General features: G+C 42.2%; 1 protein-coding gene and 1 long non-coding RNA gene across 2 annotated transcripts in view; one reads left to right on the top strand and one right to left on the bottom strand.

The window, feature by feature from the left end:
* LOC119865944 overlaps nt 1–12,751 on the top strand; it is a 29,592-nt gene extending 16,841 nt beyond the window's left edge. The window contains exon 3 of the long non-coding RNA XR_005378644.1: nt 12,450–12,751. This is a non-coding gene — a long non-coding RNA (uncharacterized LOC119865944). The remainder of the gene's footprint in view (nt 1–12,449) is intronic.
* TRIM35 (tripartite motif containing 35) overlaps nt 1–16,637 on the bottom strand; it is a 30,323-nt gene that overhangs the window by 10,878 nt on the left and 2,808 nt on the right. The window contains 2 exon segments of the mRNA XM_038573755.1: nt 1,417–1,647; nt 4,886–4,981. Of these exon segments, the coding sequence (XP_038429683.1) occupies nt 1,417–1,647; nt 4,886–4,981 (327 nt within the window).

Here is a 16,637-nt window from a genome sequence, read left to right as displayed (position 1 = left end):
TACATCTCTGTGAACAGAGTAAAAAGCACCAAATTGTACATTTTAAAGGAGTAAATTATATAGTACGTGAATTCTATCTCAATAAAGCTGTTACATTAAAAAAAAAAATTTCTGAAAGCACACTGGGTACTGGACCAAGACGACACTCCCAATATCCTAAACAGAAACAGCAAGGAATCTAGTTTTTAGAACCCACCAAATGATTTTGTCATCAGGGGCATTTTGGGGACAGGAGACATCATCGTTCAAAGCCCTATATCAGGCAGAGAACCCACAACAGTCCCTAGCTAGCATGTGACACCTGGCCTCAATGGAGGACATACCTGTCCCTTCTCAACCCACTCTCCAAAGTCTCCCCTTTCTAGACAGTTCGGCTGTTCTAAGTAGAGGAGATAGCTTGCTACCCTGACTGATTTCCAGCTACAGAAACATCTCCATAAAGACCCAGTGATTCATTGGAGGGGGAGAGGGAGAGGGAGGGCAGGAGGTGGGGGAGGGGGTATGTGAAAAAAAATTTTTTTAAATGGACTAAATATATATTTTTTAATGAGACAATGGAGTCATCCTCTTAAGGAAGCAATAGAGAATACCAAAACATCCTATTTAAATTTAAAAATTAAAATTAATTGTATAATTTTAGAATATTTCATTTTGTTTTCTTAATAAAATCCTATACTCCCCGTCTAATCATGAGAAAAACATCAGACAAATTCCAGAGTGGAAAAACACTACAGGCTATCTGGCCAGCACACCTCAGGACTGCCAAGGTCATGAGAAACAGAGAAAGAATAAGAAACTGTCACAGACCAGAGGAGACTGAGAGACGGGACAACTAAATGCAATGTGGGTCCCTGGATTGGATCCTGGAGCAGAAAGGGGATATTAATGCAAAAACTGGTGAACTCCAAATAAGTCTAGAGTTGAGTTAATTATAATGCACCAAGGTCAAGTTTCTATGGGCAAATGTGCCACAAGGCAATATAAGGTGTTAATTAACAATGGGAGAAACCAGGAGGAGTAGTATACAGGGCACCCAGTACCACCTTTGCAACTTTTCCACCTTGTTTAAAAGGTACTCCATTGTATTAAGGAGAAGAGAGAGAAGAAATGAAAAGAGAGAGAAAGAGAGAGAGCGAGAGTGTAAGGGAGAAAAGAAGAGGGAGAAGGAAAAGAGAGTGAAGCAGAGAGAAGTGAAGAAGCCCTCAGGAACTCCGCTCTGATAAATATCCCAGAGGAAAAAACCCTCTTGGATTTTCATCCATCACCTCTCCTGACAAGCAGAGCACCTCCTCTGGGGGCTCCTCTGGCCCAGCACCCCAACACTAAGGGAAGACTGGGTGGGCCTGGGGCCACTGGTTTCCACTGGCTCCTGAACACCTGCTCCCTGTCCCTGAAGCCAGATGGCGAGCCCCTCACCATGAGAAAAGAAACATCATCCTCCTTCATCTCCACTTGCAGCCGCTCAATCTCACGGGCCAGAGCTTCCGTGTCTTCTGCCAGCTGCTTCATCTTCTCCTCCACCAGACGCTGCTTCTGTCTTGCCTCCTCGGCCATGGCGTCCAGGATGGCTTGCTCCTCTACTCTCAGGAACTCACGAAGTTTGTCAAACTCCTGCCGGATTCGCCCTTCCAGCCAGGCGGCTTCCACCTACAACACAGGGCAGGACAGAGCCACGGAGGGTCAGGTTCGGAGGGAATCTCGTAGGCAGCACTTGACCTCAGAACTCTCAGGTTTCTAACAAAAGAGCTCCATTTTTAAAAAGAAACCATGGGTAGAACCTCAACAGATAAAATATGCAGTGTACTAGCACAAATTTGTAAGTTTAAATCACACAGCGTAATGAGGTCGTCTTGATAAATTAAAAAAATCAGATCAAATCTGCTTATAGAGAGCACCTGTCATCTGGATCTTTCTCAATACCATGTTCTGTATCTTGGTTCAGTGCACAAGAGCAAGGGAAATCCTGAATCACAGAAATGAGCTGTTGCAAATAATGACTTTTAAAAATTATTTGCCTTCTGACCTTAGGACTTCAAATCCGTCTGATCCAGAGGCTTACCAAAAGAGGACTAGGAAGTATTTATTTTAAAACTAAAGCATTCACAATATATCATAACTACAAAAGGCTTTAAAAAAGTTAAAACAAAACAAAACAAAACAAAAGTTAAAACAGGGGCACCTGGGGCTCAGTCGGTTAAGGGTCTGCCTTCAGCTCAAGTCATGATCCCAAGGTGCTGGGATCGAGCCCCACATCGGGCTCCCTGCTCAGTGGGGAATCTGCTTCTCCTTCTCCCCACTTGTGCATTGTCACTCATTCTCTCTCTCTCAAATTTTTTTAAAAAGGTTTAAAAAAAAAGTTAAAACAAAACCATAAATACACTCAAAGAAAAAGCAGAGAAATAGTTCTTGTCTTGGAATGAGACCTTTTGTAATAAAAAAAACAAGAAGCCTCAGAGAAAAATGAGACCATTGAACAGACATAAAAGAAGTTTTGAATTGCAGGAGTCTATTAATAAAGTTAAATACATAAATACAATTTCAAGAAGACCACTGGGAAAACAACTCAAAATTCGTGTTATAACAATTATTCTTCTTACATACAAAGCACTCTTATGAATCCACTAGGAGAAAAGGCAAATATTCCAAGAAAAAAAGCATGCGAGCTAGCATTCACAGAAGAAACACAAATGGCTTTATATTTGTAAAAAAGTGTATAAACTAACAGTCAAAGAACTACAAATGAGAAGGGATGGATGGCACTGTTGAAACGTCAGGCCTAAAAGACTGACCGTTCATGGTGGGAAAGACAGTGAAATCTGGGATGATCTTTGTCCCACAGGAAGATAAAAAACAGCAGGCAGGAAAACCCTGCCAGTGCAAAAGTTAAGTCCAATCATCCTTCCTGCTGGCAATAAAGGAGTAAGCTTTGGGGTACCTGGGTGGCTCAGTGGTTGAGCGTCTGCCTCCAGCTCAGGTCATGATCCCTGGGTCCCGGGATCGAGTCCCACATCGGGCTCCCAGCAGGGAGCTTGCTTCTCCCTCTGCCTCTCTGTATCTCTCATGAATAAATAAATAAATACAATCTTTAAAAAATAAATAAATAAAGGGGTAAGCCTCAAAGCTTACTCACTTCCCTCATCTACCTGCACTGATTGGATCTAGGGGAGAAGCATGAACACACGGGAATCCTGGAATCTTTACACCAGGCACATCAGAGGGCTACAGTATTTGGGACAGGCAGACAGGTGCTATCAACTGGACATACGGACATGACCCAGGCACTGCCACTGCAGTCCTGCACAAGGCCAGCCAGGTGAACGGGGCTGGCCACAAAAGGAACTCAAGTGACAGAAGTGAAGCTCCAATTCCATGGTGCCTGCAGGGAAAGAAACAACATGTGCTCTCGCCACGACAGGCCAGTCACTTCATGTCTGGACTAGAAGCTCAACATGTGCTATGGCTCTGACAAGATGACAAAATGATTCATTGGAGAAGTGAAAAAACGCCTCTCAAATCAGTTTTTTGGTCTGTAAGACATGAGAAATGGCGAAGGACATGCATTAACCTCAAGGGAACATTTAAAAACTTCCCAATAAGACAGAATTGTCTTTTTTTTTTTTTTTTTTTTTATAGATGAGGGGGTTAGCTTAGAGTGGGTAATGGATGTGCCTGGAAAACAAGGCTTGGGTTTCAAAGTAGCTCTGCTTTGCAATTTCTACCCTGGCCATCCCAACATTTCACACTGGCACAGGTGGGTCTTAGCTGAGCAGTACTTAGTAGCAGTAGTCACCCAGGGAGTCAGAGAGCAAAGCTAGCACAACCGTCAGAAACCCAGCTGCCAATCCACACAAGACTCAGAGGAAGAGACCACACCAAGGTACAAACAATGAGAGTGGGGGAAAAAGGGAAGTCCATTCATTTATTCAATTTACAAACATTTATTGATCACCCATCATGTACCAAGAACTCTCAGATACTAGTGTAGCCTGCTTTCATTATATTCTACTGGGAGTAGATTAAAAAATAAATAACAAAAAGTTAATTGCAGGTAATGAAGTATTCTGAAGACACCAAAATGGGTGATACAAGAGCAAGTAAAGTGGAGGACTACTTGGGTAAGATGATCAGGGAATGCTTCTCCAAAGGGATGTCTGAGCTGAGATCTTAAGGACAAGCTTCTTCTTATGGAAGATCCAGGGAGAAGAGACTTAGTTCATTTGAGGGAAAGGAAGAAGGCCAATGTGGCTGGAACCAAGCATCGGAGGAGACGAAGCCGAGGCGCAGGTAGGGGTTGGATGAGGGCCTTGGAGGCCATGGTGAGGAGTCTGGATTATGAGGGTGATGAAGCCACTGGACAGTTTTAAGCAGAGGACTGATGCAATCAATGCATTTTTCTAAAAGATCAGTCTTCTCTGTGGAGATGGACTGCAGAACAAGAGTGGAAGCCTGGGGCCCAAGTAGGAGACCAGTTGAGAAACAATGGAGACATGGCCAAGATGGTGGGTGGTGATGGAAACAGAGCACTGTTGGGTGGACATGATGCATTTCGTAGTTAGAGAGGCCAGGACTGCTGATGGAGTGGACCCGGGGAATAAGAGGGAAAGCAGCCTGAGCAGCTGGATAGATGGTCAAGTGCAGCACGTCCTCAAGCTATTCTGAAACCATAGTGCAGACGGCTTAAGTAACTTTTCAAGGAGCTGCCAGGGCTGCTGGTATGGCCATGCCCAGCTATATAGAGAGGCCATAGTGTGGCAGTGACCTAGGATGTGACTATACGCTAGCCCCCACGGTTAGGGAAGGCTGAATCTGTGTCAACACCCACAGCCAGGGCCAGCCCACCCCGGCCTCCCCCACCACCATCTCCCCGCCCAGCTGGAGTACTCACCTGATTGTGCTTGGCAATGGCCTCGTAGGAGCGCCTCATGGCCCAGAAGGCCTTGGCTTTCTCCCGCAGTGCGTGCTCCATGTTCCTGCACTTGGCCTGCCGTGAGGAACAAGAAGGAGGAACATCAGAGCTGGAGACCAGGCAGGGGGAGGACATACTCCATTTGCAACTGGAGTCTCACTTCACTGTGGGTACAACTCAACCACATTTACTCAACCGGTCTGTCCATACATTGTAGCACATAGCCCTGGCTTTGAATCTGGTTGTTAGTCTAAAGCCCTCTCAGATACATAAACGACCCCTTTGTTTTTTATACCTGGTACAGATGGGGAGACAGGGCCGAGGAAGTAAATGATCTGTTCCCTCTCAAGTTGGGCACAGTATGGCATAGGTCATCCCACTCAGGCCTAAAGCTGGTCCAGGCTGTCCATGAACCCCTGAGCTGTGTGTCAACTATATAAACAATGCACGCACAGGCTCCCTTTATGCCTTTCTAAATTGGACCGGCCTGCAGTCAGTAATGAACAGGTCTGATTATAGGGCGATCCAGTTATTTCTATAGGGCCTTATTTAAATGATATGTCTCCCACATCACCACCTTACTGCAATATTCCAATAGTGCATGGGCTATGCAAAATACTTTAATCAAATACTTTTGGCTTCATAGTTTTGTTTTGTTTTGTTTTTCAAACTTTACCATTATTGCTCTGATCTCCTTGGACTCCTTGAAGAACCATTACCAGGTTTAGCTTGGACTCCTACCTTTTGTGTTCAAGGCCTATCCGCTTCTCTCCATCTTTATCCTTTTCTCTCCTCATTCTGAGAAAGCCTACCAAGTGTGTCTTTAGAAAAATAGTAACAATTCTAATGGTGTTAATTATAAATGACTAGCATTTATTGAGCATTTACTATTTGCCAGGGAATGTGCTACTTATTTTACAAATTATGTCACTTCATTGTCACTTTATCCCTATTAGGTAAGTAATATCATTAGCTTCATTTTATACATTAAAAAACAACCACAACAACAAAACCAAAAGCATATAAAAAGGAAGTGACTAGCCCAAGAGCCCACTGCTAGTATGTGGCAGGACAAGGATATGAACTTAGACAATGATGGTAGGCAGACCCTAAGATGGCCCTGGGGATCCCTCCCTCCTATCAGATAGCAAAGTTTATTGCTTTAAGATTCCAAATTTGAGGGCAATTTGTTATGCAGCAATAGATAATGCAGATCTGTCCTGAAAAGCCTCTTCCCTACCTGGACCTGATTCAAATGATGAGATTTAGGAGCTGATGCCTTAGTGGGGTAAGACATTTGGGGATCTTGGGAGGGGGTGAATGTATTCAGCATGCTGGGGGGACAGGAACCACTGGGGAACAGATGGCAAGCCTGAAGGAGGCAGCCTCTAAAATGGCCCCAGTGATCCCCACCTCTGGGGGTTCATGCCCGTGGAATCCGCTCCCCGTGGGCTGGACCTGGTGACTTGCTTCTATCCAGCAGAATGTGGCAAGAGCAAAGGGATATCACCTCTCAGGTGAGGTGCCTAAAAGCCTGTGCACGCCCCTACTGGCCTTCCACTGCTTGCCCACTTCGATGGAAGCCAGGTGCCACACTGGGATCCAGCCTATGGAGGGGCCCATGGGGCTAGGAACAGAGGATGGCCTCCAACCAGCAGCCCATGAGGACTGTCATCCTGCCAGCAGCCACATGAAGGAGGGAAGTTCGAGTGGCGATCTTGATCCCCTTGAACCTTCAAATAAGACGGCAGCATTGGGGGAAATGTGAGGCAGACACGCCCAGTTAAGTCATGCTCCGAGTCCTGACCTACAGGAACCATGAAATAATAGATATTTCTTCTTTTAAACCACGACTTTCGGAGGTGATCTGTCATGAGGCAATAACTAGGCTGTTTGCCTGCTCCAGACTATTAACTGCTGTACTGCAGAAAATGACGACTGATTTCATTTTTCTGCAGGTTTTCTCTTCTAATCATTTTGGCTATTTTTATGATGTTGAGAACAGATTTTTTTTGTTTTGTTTTCTGTAGAATAGTATCTCTAAGGTGCCTCTCACAATAGCAAAATAAAATCAGTATGACTATCTCACTATCTTACTATTTCTCACAGTAAGACCAGAGAAATCTCATCCTCAATGTTTTGTGGGACAAGATGTTTTGTTACAAAGTCATATGAGAAAGTCCAAAACAATCCTGTGATTTGCCAAATAAGCATGGATGAGAGGAGTGAAGCCGCTGCCCTCACACATTACTCAGGGGTGTGCAGCCCAGCCCAGCCTTCTGCCTTCAACCTTGATGGCTTGGGTGTTACAGGTGGATGAAGATGGGAGGCGGGGTCAATAGGCCCTGTCCTTTCCCAAACTCCTGAAGCACTTGGAGAGTTCTGGTGTCCTACAACAAAGACCAACCCCAAAATGAGGTGTGAGTTGATGAGATCCACCAATGATTCTATTAGTGAGAAGCAGTTATTACTGTGCATGCACTATGCATTACGTACTAAAGTAAGTACTTAACAGATATCACGTTATTCAATTCCTACATTCTTGTAAGGCAGGCATTACATTCCTCTTTTACAGAGAGAAAATAAGGCCCAGAGGAGTTGAGTAACTTGCCAAAATTATACAGTTAGACTTCAGCAGACCTGGGATTTGTATTCAGAACTGTCCAACAATAAAGGCCATGTTCTTTTTTTTTCTTTTTTTTTAATTTATTTTTTATTGGTGTTCAATTTGTCAACATACAGATTAGCACCCAGTGCTCATCCCATCAAGTGCCCACCTCAGTGCCCACCACCCAGTCACCCCCACCCCCCCGCCCATCTCCCCTTCCACCACCCCTAGTTCGTTTCCCAGAGTTAGGCGTCTTTCATGTTCTGTCTCCCTTTCTGATATTTCCCACTCATTTTTTCTCCTTTCCCCTTTATTCCCTTTCACTATTTTTTATATTCCTCAAATGAATAAGACCATATGATGTTTGTCCTTCTCCGATTGACTTATTTCACTCAGCAGAATACCCTCCAGTTCCATCCACGTTGAAGCTAATGGTGGGTATTTGTCATTTCTAATGGCTGAGTAATATTCCATTGTATACATAAACCACATCTTTATCCATTCATCTTTCAATGGACAGTGAGGCTCCTTCCACAGTTTGGCTATTGTGGACATTGCTGCTAGAAACATCAGGGTGCAGGTGTCCTGGTGTTTCATTGCATCTGTATCTTTGGGGTAAATCCCCAGCAATGCAATTGCTGGGTCGTAGGGCAGATCTATTTTAACTCTGAGGAAGCTCCACACAGTTTTTTTTCTTTTTTAAATTCGGTTCAACTTTTTTTTTTTTTTTTAAAGATTCTATTTATTTATTTATTCATGAAAGACACAGAGAGAAAAAGAGGCAGAGACACAGGCAGAGAGAGAAGCAGGCTCCATGCAAGGAGCCCGATTTGGGACTTGATCCCGGGACTCCAGGATCACACCCTGGGCCAAAGGCAGGCACTAAACCACTGAGCCACCCAGGGATTCCCATCCGCACAGTTTTCCAGAGTGGCTGGACCAGTTCACATTCCCACCAACAGTGCAAGAGGGTTCCCTTTTCTCCGCATCCTCTCCAACATTTGTGGTTACCTGCCTTGTTAATTTTCCCCATTCTCACTGGTGTGAGGTGGTATCTCATTGTGGTTTTGATTTGTGTTTCCCTGATGGCAAGGGATGCGGAGCATTTTCTCATGGGCGTGTTGGCCATGTCTATGTCTTCCTCTGTGAGATTTCTGTTCATGTCTTTTGCCCATTTCATGATTGGATTGTTTGTTTCTTTGCTCTTGAGTTTAAGAAGTTCTTTATGGATCTTGGAAACTAGCCCTTTATCTGATACGTCATTTGCAAATATCTTCTCCCATTCTGTAGGTTGTCTTTTAGTTTTGTTGACTGTATCTAAAGGCCATGTTCTTAGCCACACTACACATCCTATCTCAGGGAGCTATTACTATGTTTGTCTGCCTGCCTTTTATGTTTCTGAATGTATCATCTTATTCCTGAATTTGTTGTCAGTTTTCTTTAGTTCTAGAAAATCAGTTTATAATTCTGTCAATACTTTGCCCAATTCCTTCAATAACCTAGCATGTTCATGAATTTTCCTCCCATAAATGGCAAACTAACACATTTTAAAAACTAGTGGATATTTCGGGCATCTGGGTGGTTCCATTGGTTAAGCATCCAACTCCTGATGTTTGGCTCAGGTCATGATCTCACAGTCCTGAGATGGAGATCCTTGTCAGGCTCTCAGCTCAGCAAGGAGTCTACTTGAGTTTTTCTCTCTCTCCTTCTGCCTCTCCTCAGGCTTGTGTGTGCATGCACTCTCTCCCCCTCTCTCAAAATAATTAAAATCTTAAAAAACAAAAACTAATGGATATTCCAAAACTGGAAACAAACCAAATGCCCATCAACAAGAGATGGATGAATAAATTATGGTATATTCGTATAACAGTAAACTACTCTGCAATAAAAAAGGAACTGCTGGCACATGTAACATGAGTACACCTGTGTGTGTATATAAATTTTGATGGAAAGAAGCCGGATACGAAAGAATAGATATGTATGTGTCATTCCATTTATGTGAAGCTCAAGAACAGGCAGCATGAATATTTTCTGACAAAAATCAGAAGGTGGTTGCTTCCTGGTGGACTGACTGGGAAGAGGAGAGCTCTCCAAGGTGAGAGAAGTGTTCTATAGTTCCTTTGGGGTGGCAAGTGTAAGGTGTGCGTGACACTCAGAACTCCTCAAACTCAATAGTTAAGATCTATGCATTTTATTAATATAAATTATACTTCAAAATTTTAGAAGCCTCTAAAATGAAAACTTCAGCAGTTTTAGCCTTTTCTTATCATTTACCAAGAGCGTTCCTTCCTCAGTGAAATCCCTTCAATTTCTCTCGGGTTTAATGAGTTGCTTTTTACCTTTTAATCTCTTTTTGTTGGCAAATTTGCTTTGGCATAAAACATAAATGTGCCTTAAATACACAGAAATGTGTCTTAAGTAGTTATAAACTGAACACCTCTGTAACCACGCCCAGGATGTGTCCCTTCTCAATCTTATTCCCTTTTTCCTTTTGAAGGAAGCAAAGATCCTAATTTGTATAACATTTCCTTGCTTTTCTTTATAGTTCTATCACCCATGTATGCATCCCTCATCTAAATAATATACTTTAGTTTTGCCTGGTTTTGAACTTTATATTGATGGAGCCATTCGGTATGCATTCTTTTGTGTGCTGTTTCCTTTTACCTTAATATTTAGGTTTGTAGGATTCAAATGTTATTGTATGTAAGTTTACTATTCATTGTTCAATTGTAGTCCGCACACCACAATCACTTCCCTATTCTGGTGTTCATGGACAGTTGGGTCATTTACAATCTTCAAGTAATATAAATAGCATGAACCTTCTTATAGACATCTCCTGGCACACGTGTACACTTGTCTCTGTGCAAAATATTTCTGGGGGCAGGAATGGGCCACAGGTGTATTTTCAACTTCAGTATATCATGACAAACTGTTTTCGAAAGCATTTGAACCAGTTTATACCACATAAGCGATGTTAAGAAAAAATGTTTATTTATCACTTGTATCTTTATTTTTAAATACCTGTTCAAATCTTTTGATCATTTTTCAATGGATGTGCCTGCCATTTTCCTACAGGTTTGTAGGAATTCATTATAAATGTGCAATGTATGTCTTTCATGGGTTATATGTATAAGTATGTTCTATTGTATCGCTTATATTTAATTTCAATATGGTCAAATTTATCAGTCTTTTCCTTTAGAATTAGGGCTCCTTGGTTTTGTTTTAAAAATACCTCCTCCCCTCCCAAACTGCTAAAAGAAACTCAAAAAACAAAACAAAACAAAAAACCCTCTATATCCTAGGATCAAAAAGATAATCTCCTATATTATTTATTTTAAGCTCATGGCTTTCCTTTCTCACTTAGGTCCTGCATGGTTAACCTGGAGTTTATCCTGTGAGTGGTGTGAGCTGGGAGCTCCCTGCCTCACAACCATTATTTGGAGTACTAACATTCCCCACTAACATACAGGCCATCTCAACCATATATCAAACAGATCTATTTCCAGTTCTCTAGTTTGTTTCCCTGGCCCAACTGTTTGTTTGTCCTCTGCCAACATCACAGAGCCATTTCTGTGGCTGTAAAATAAACTAAGAGCTAAATGTCTCCAAAGAATGTTTTGGCATTCATTGGCCCTTTGAATTTTCATGCAAATATTAGAATCAGCTTGCCAAATTCCATGAAATATCACATTGGAATTTTGATTTGCATAGTACTGACTCTACAGATCAGTTTGGAGAAAACTGACATCTTTAAATACTGAGTCTTCTCATCTATGAACATAGTATATCTTGCCACTTACTGTTTGATGTCTCTCAATGAAATTATATATTTTTCTCTGCCAGATAGTTGCACTGTTACATTCATTGTTAGATACCCAATTTTTATACTATTGTAAATGTTTTTTTATTTTTGCTACTAATATAAAGAAATACAGTCAATTTTGGTTGTGTAAACAGCATTCTTCTAAACTCAGCTACATCCATAATTTATCTGTAATATCTTTTTGTTTTCTCTGCAACATAAATTTCTATGCAGATATATGCAATCATATTATTTGTGTATTACGCCAAGGTAGTTTCCCTCTTTCCTAACCTTATATATTTTACTTATGATTCCTGACTTACTTAATTAGCTAGGATCTTTAGTACAAAACTAAATACATTAGGCCATAATGGGCATTTCTGTTTTTTTTCTTGAACCCAATGAGAAAACTTTCAATGTTTTTTTTTTTTTTAAGGATTTTATTTATATATTTATTCATGAGAGGCACAGAGAGAGGGAGGGAGAGGCAGAGACACAGGCAGAGGGAGAAGCAGGCTCCATGCAGGAAGCCTGATATGGGACTCGATCCCAGGTCTCCAGGATCAGGCCCTGGGCTGAAGGTGGCACTAACCGCTGATCACCAGGGCTGCCCGAAAACTTTCAATGTTTTACCATGAAATACGGTATCGGCTATTGTTTTTCAGTAGGTATCCTTAATCAGATTAGTGTAGTTTCCTTCTTTTCTAGTTTGCTAATTTTTTTTTTTTTTTAGTTTGCTAATTTTTTAAATCATATACTGAATTTCAACAAATGTACTTTCATCATCTATTGTCACATATTTAAATATGTGATATTAAATATTTAAACATGGTTAAATATTACCATATTTAAGTAGCACATAACTGGGTTGTTTCCCTATATGGCAACTTTTGTCATTCAACTGAAATATTTAACATAATTACTCAATACATTTGCTTTTAAACCTACCAACTTGTTCTGTGCTATTCGACCCACTTGTTCAGTTCTTCCTTTCCCTTTTTGGGGTTTTATTATGCATGTTTTATTCCACCTTTTCCCTTTCCATGCATTTAGTGATTAATCTAGGAAATACTGCATGTAAAAAGTGTAAATTCAAATGAATCTAAACAATACACTTTTCATGTTTGCTTTAGATATTCTGATTTTAAACATACTTGTAACCACTTGGACGGACCATTCAGGGACTGCATGTAGTCCAGAGTGCCCTGAATGAGCAGAAGCTGCTGGCTGACTAGAGGGAACTCTGGTGTGAAGCCTGTCAGGACAAATATGGATCATCACTGCCCTGGATGGAGCTAAATGGCCCATGACACATGTGGAGCATCGCCCAGACCCCAAGCCCAAAACACCAAATGAGCTCTGATTTTAGTTTCAAATTACCACACTCAGGATTACTTATTTATAAACATGCAAAACAGAGAGTTTTTATTTACACTAAAGGATTCTGAATGTGATTATATAGTCTACATTGTTTATTTTTAAAAATTACAATTTGATTCCTTAAGCAAAATTTTCCAATAGTATATTTAATACCCTAAGGATTTTACAAAATTGTTTTATCCAAAATGTCCATTAACACAAGTGCTACATGGTATAACAGTAAATGAGACAGGTGTAGATAAGAAAAATAATAAATATTATTTCCCAAGATTGTCATAGCACCCCTGCGGTACCTATCAAAGTGCTAGTCATGTCTGTAGTCAGGGCTATCCAGCCCAAGACAGGTTTTCTGTCCTCCAAGGCCCTACTACGTATGCTGTCACTTCTGACCAATTCCCGTCTGCACCACCACCCAACTATCTCAACATGGCCTTGAAAATTCAGCTCAGGCTCTTTTCACTTCCTCCAGAGAGGCATTTTTATCTCCCCAGTAGAGGTCAGGTGCTCTCACAGTTCTTAGGTACACCTCTATCGTCCCACTTAGTACCCTAGGTAATCAACTCACTTTCCAGGAAAGGCTTCAGGCTTCCAAGAAAGGGTAAGTCCTCTGGGCCAGCAGAATGGTGCCCAATGAACCTTTGCAGAAAGAATGGACGCTTGCCCTGCAAGGGTAGAAAGTGTCCTATCCATGCATCTCCCCAGGTCTCAGCAGAGTAGATGCTCAACTACCTAGCCACCCAATCAAGAAGTACATCAAACGCCTGTGTTGTTTCCCCTATACCACACTGCCTCCTGGACTCAAAGTTAGGAGACCTGATTTATACCTTTGTCTTTGTTGTTAACCACTGGTGAGAACTCTGGCAAAAGCTTGCTCTCTCACTGGCTCGCAGTCAGGCTCCATACCTTAAAAATGAAGTTATGAAAGGTTCTACAGACTCTTAAACTTCACCGTAAAGATGAAGATGTAGTTTTCTGTTCATGCTTACCTAAGCCCATCACCAGGGTTTCCAGGATCGGCCTCTAACCATTTTTCCTACCTATTTCAAACATTTGTTTTTAGGCAAATTGACACAGCAGTGAAGAGCTCTGGCATTTGGCCTCCCAAGTTCAAATCCCCACTCCTCTGTTTAGTAGCATGTGATTCTGAGCAAATTCCTTCCTCATGTGAGCAAGAGAGAGGAGACTACCTAGCGTGCAGGATTGCTGTGAGGTTCCCACTGGTCCATCCACATAAAGTGCTTACAAGAGCACATCAGGCATGTTTTGGCTCTCACTACTATTAAATGCCACTTAGTGGTGGGTAATTTCTCTCTCCTACTGGTTATTCTCTAGTTTTCTTAAATGGATAGCATAAATGCATCCAAGACAACTTGATCTTGCCCAGGTCCCTTTCTTATCCAACTCCAACCCAGTCTCCTGTTCTCTCTTTCCTCCTTGGGGTTCAGGCCTCCTCCTGAAGCACGGGTCCAACATGATGCCTAGTGCCGGGGTCCCCTAACTCAGGAGCCTCAGTGAGCAGTGTTCAATAAGCTCCCACCCTGCCCCCTGGGCACATGCCTTATTAAGCAGGCAGTAAATGTCTTCCACACAACTTGGATGTAGTAGTACCCAGAACATAAGCAGGGGGATCCAGATGGGAGTGAGTTTGGGGAAAAGAAATGTCAGGGAGGTAGGGAGGAAAAACTTAAGGAAAACATGGAATATTCCTGAGGTAAGATTCAGCCAGACTGATTTTAAGAAGGGAACCTCAGATGGGAAATGGATTGGGGTTGGTACAGGAGGCTGGAGGGCAGAGATTGGCTCTCAAGTCACTCCACGTGAGGAAGGGGTCTGGACAAGGCAGTTCAAGGCCTGGGATTTGGCAGGTGTTCCAGGCAGCCTTGTCTTCAAGATGCGAGGCAGAGCAAACGCCAGACTGGGAGTCAGGAAATACAAGTTCTGATCCTAGATGTACCCTTCCCATTCCCCATCACCGCCATGAACTGCTGTGTTTCTCCAAGTTTCTGCCTTCTCACTAGTGAAATGGAATCATCTCCCCACAGTGCTCCATGGCTTATGTATTCGGGAATCTCCAAGTTTTCCAAGGAAGTTCTCAATTAGCGTTTTCATTCAATAATAACAACAACAACAACAACAAAAAAAAAACCCTGAAACTAAGGTAAACCATTTCTGCATCACCTTGTAAACAGTGCTGACACACGCTTTCAGTTCCTCCAACTCTGGTGCCAGCATTTGTATTTGTTAACAACTTCCTTGACACCAATCTATACTACTTTCATTGTCTTGGTCTAATAAGCAAAGAATGGAAATTCACTTAATGTGTGAAGGAGGTGCTAGATCCAAATGAAGGCCAAGTGTATCACAGGAAAAGTTTTGGATGTTTAATGAAGGAAATTTAGGCTGCCAAATCAAATAATCACTTAGAAGACAGTAAAGGAGTCTCACAACTATTGCCAGACAAGCCTCATAGCCACCAAGAGCAATGCTTTCATTTAAGCAAAATAAAGTCTTGTGATGAGTACTTTAGACCTGAATTGATTTTAGTTTTGTTTGTGCTTAATCTCAACTTTTGTTGTTGCCTCTGTGTGCAACAAGAGGCATTTAAACTAGTTTAGTATTTATATGTATGGAATATGTTTTAAGATGCAGTGTTGGAACAGGTTCTTCTTTAAGAAGAATGGGTACATTATTCAAAGTTGAGAAACATGTGCTAGAAGATGTCCCTTCAAGCTCCAACATGCATTCCAGCGCTCTGGTTCAACCACTTTGTGCTCTGGTTTGGATATCTCAGCAGGTCCTTCCCATCAGTACTTAGGACAAAATCTCAGATCTTTAACATGGCCTGATGCCCCTTGGGATCTGTCCGGGACACTTTCATTCCTTATCCAGACGTCTCTGGACTACTGCGTACCCTGCCCTTGGCCCTGCGCCCGCTGCTTGCTGCCCCTCCCTTAGCCAACTCCTCCTGAGCCTTCTGGTCTCTGAAAATCACTTCCCACCAGACAAGAGTGGGCTTTCTTGTTACAGCAGTCTATAAGCTCCTATACTGTCCTTCACAAGATGTCGGTCTGAAATTGTAAAACTGTGGGATTATTATTTAGTGATGCCTATCTGACTCAAAGAAGCCAGGGGCTTCTCTACGGAACCTACAGTGCCACACACACACAGAAGGATAGTGGTTCCTATCCATTCAGGCCTCTTCAAAACCCACACATCGTCAGTTGCCCTCACAGCTACCAGAACAGAGAGCCAGGAGGGAAGGTTTTAACCGGGGACCAGAGAAGTTTCTCTCCAAGTCCATGGCCAGAGTAGGGGCTGAACAAGGCCCCAAGGAACTCTGTTGTACTCGCTCTGTGACTCTGGACAAGTTACTTAACCTGAGACACAGGGTCACTGTCTGTAAAATGGGGGAAGTAGTACCTACCTGTAGCAAGCTGAATAAAGATGTCCACACCCTAAAAGTTAGATTCTGTGACTGTATTATTTATATGACAAAAAGGGACTTTATAGATGTGATTACATTATGGATTTTAAGATGATTATCCTGGATTGTCTAGGTGAGCTCAATGTCATCAGAAGGTCCTTATAAGAGTAAGTCAGTAGAGTCCGTCAGAGAAGGCAATGGACAACAGAAACAGAAGTTGGAATGATGTGCTTTAAAGACAGAGGAAGGAGCTTCTAAAAGCTGGATAAAGCCTAGTCTCCAAAAGGCACATAGCCCTGCCAACACCTTGATTTTAGGACTTCTAACCTCACCTCCAGAACTCTGAGAAAATATGTCTGTGCCATGTCAAATTGACATGTTTGTGGCAATTTATGACAACAGCAACAGGAAACTAATATGCAACCACATCGGGTTTTTGTGAGGATTAAATTTGTTGATGTGTAAACACACAAAAGCACCTGGCACGCAGTAAGTGCTCAAAAAGTGCTGGATAGTA

This window comes from Canis lupus, chromosome 25, assembly GCF_011100685.1.
Source record: "Canis lupus familiaris isolate Mischka breed German Shepherd chromosome 25, alternate assembly UU_Cfam_GSD_1.0, whole genome shotgun sequence".
Classification (NCBI taxonomy): Eukaryota; Metazoa; Chordata; class Mammalia; order Carnivora; family Canidae; genus Canis; species Canis lupus.
This window is presented reverse-complemented; position numbering and strand designations above follow the sequence as displayed.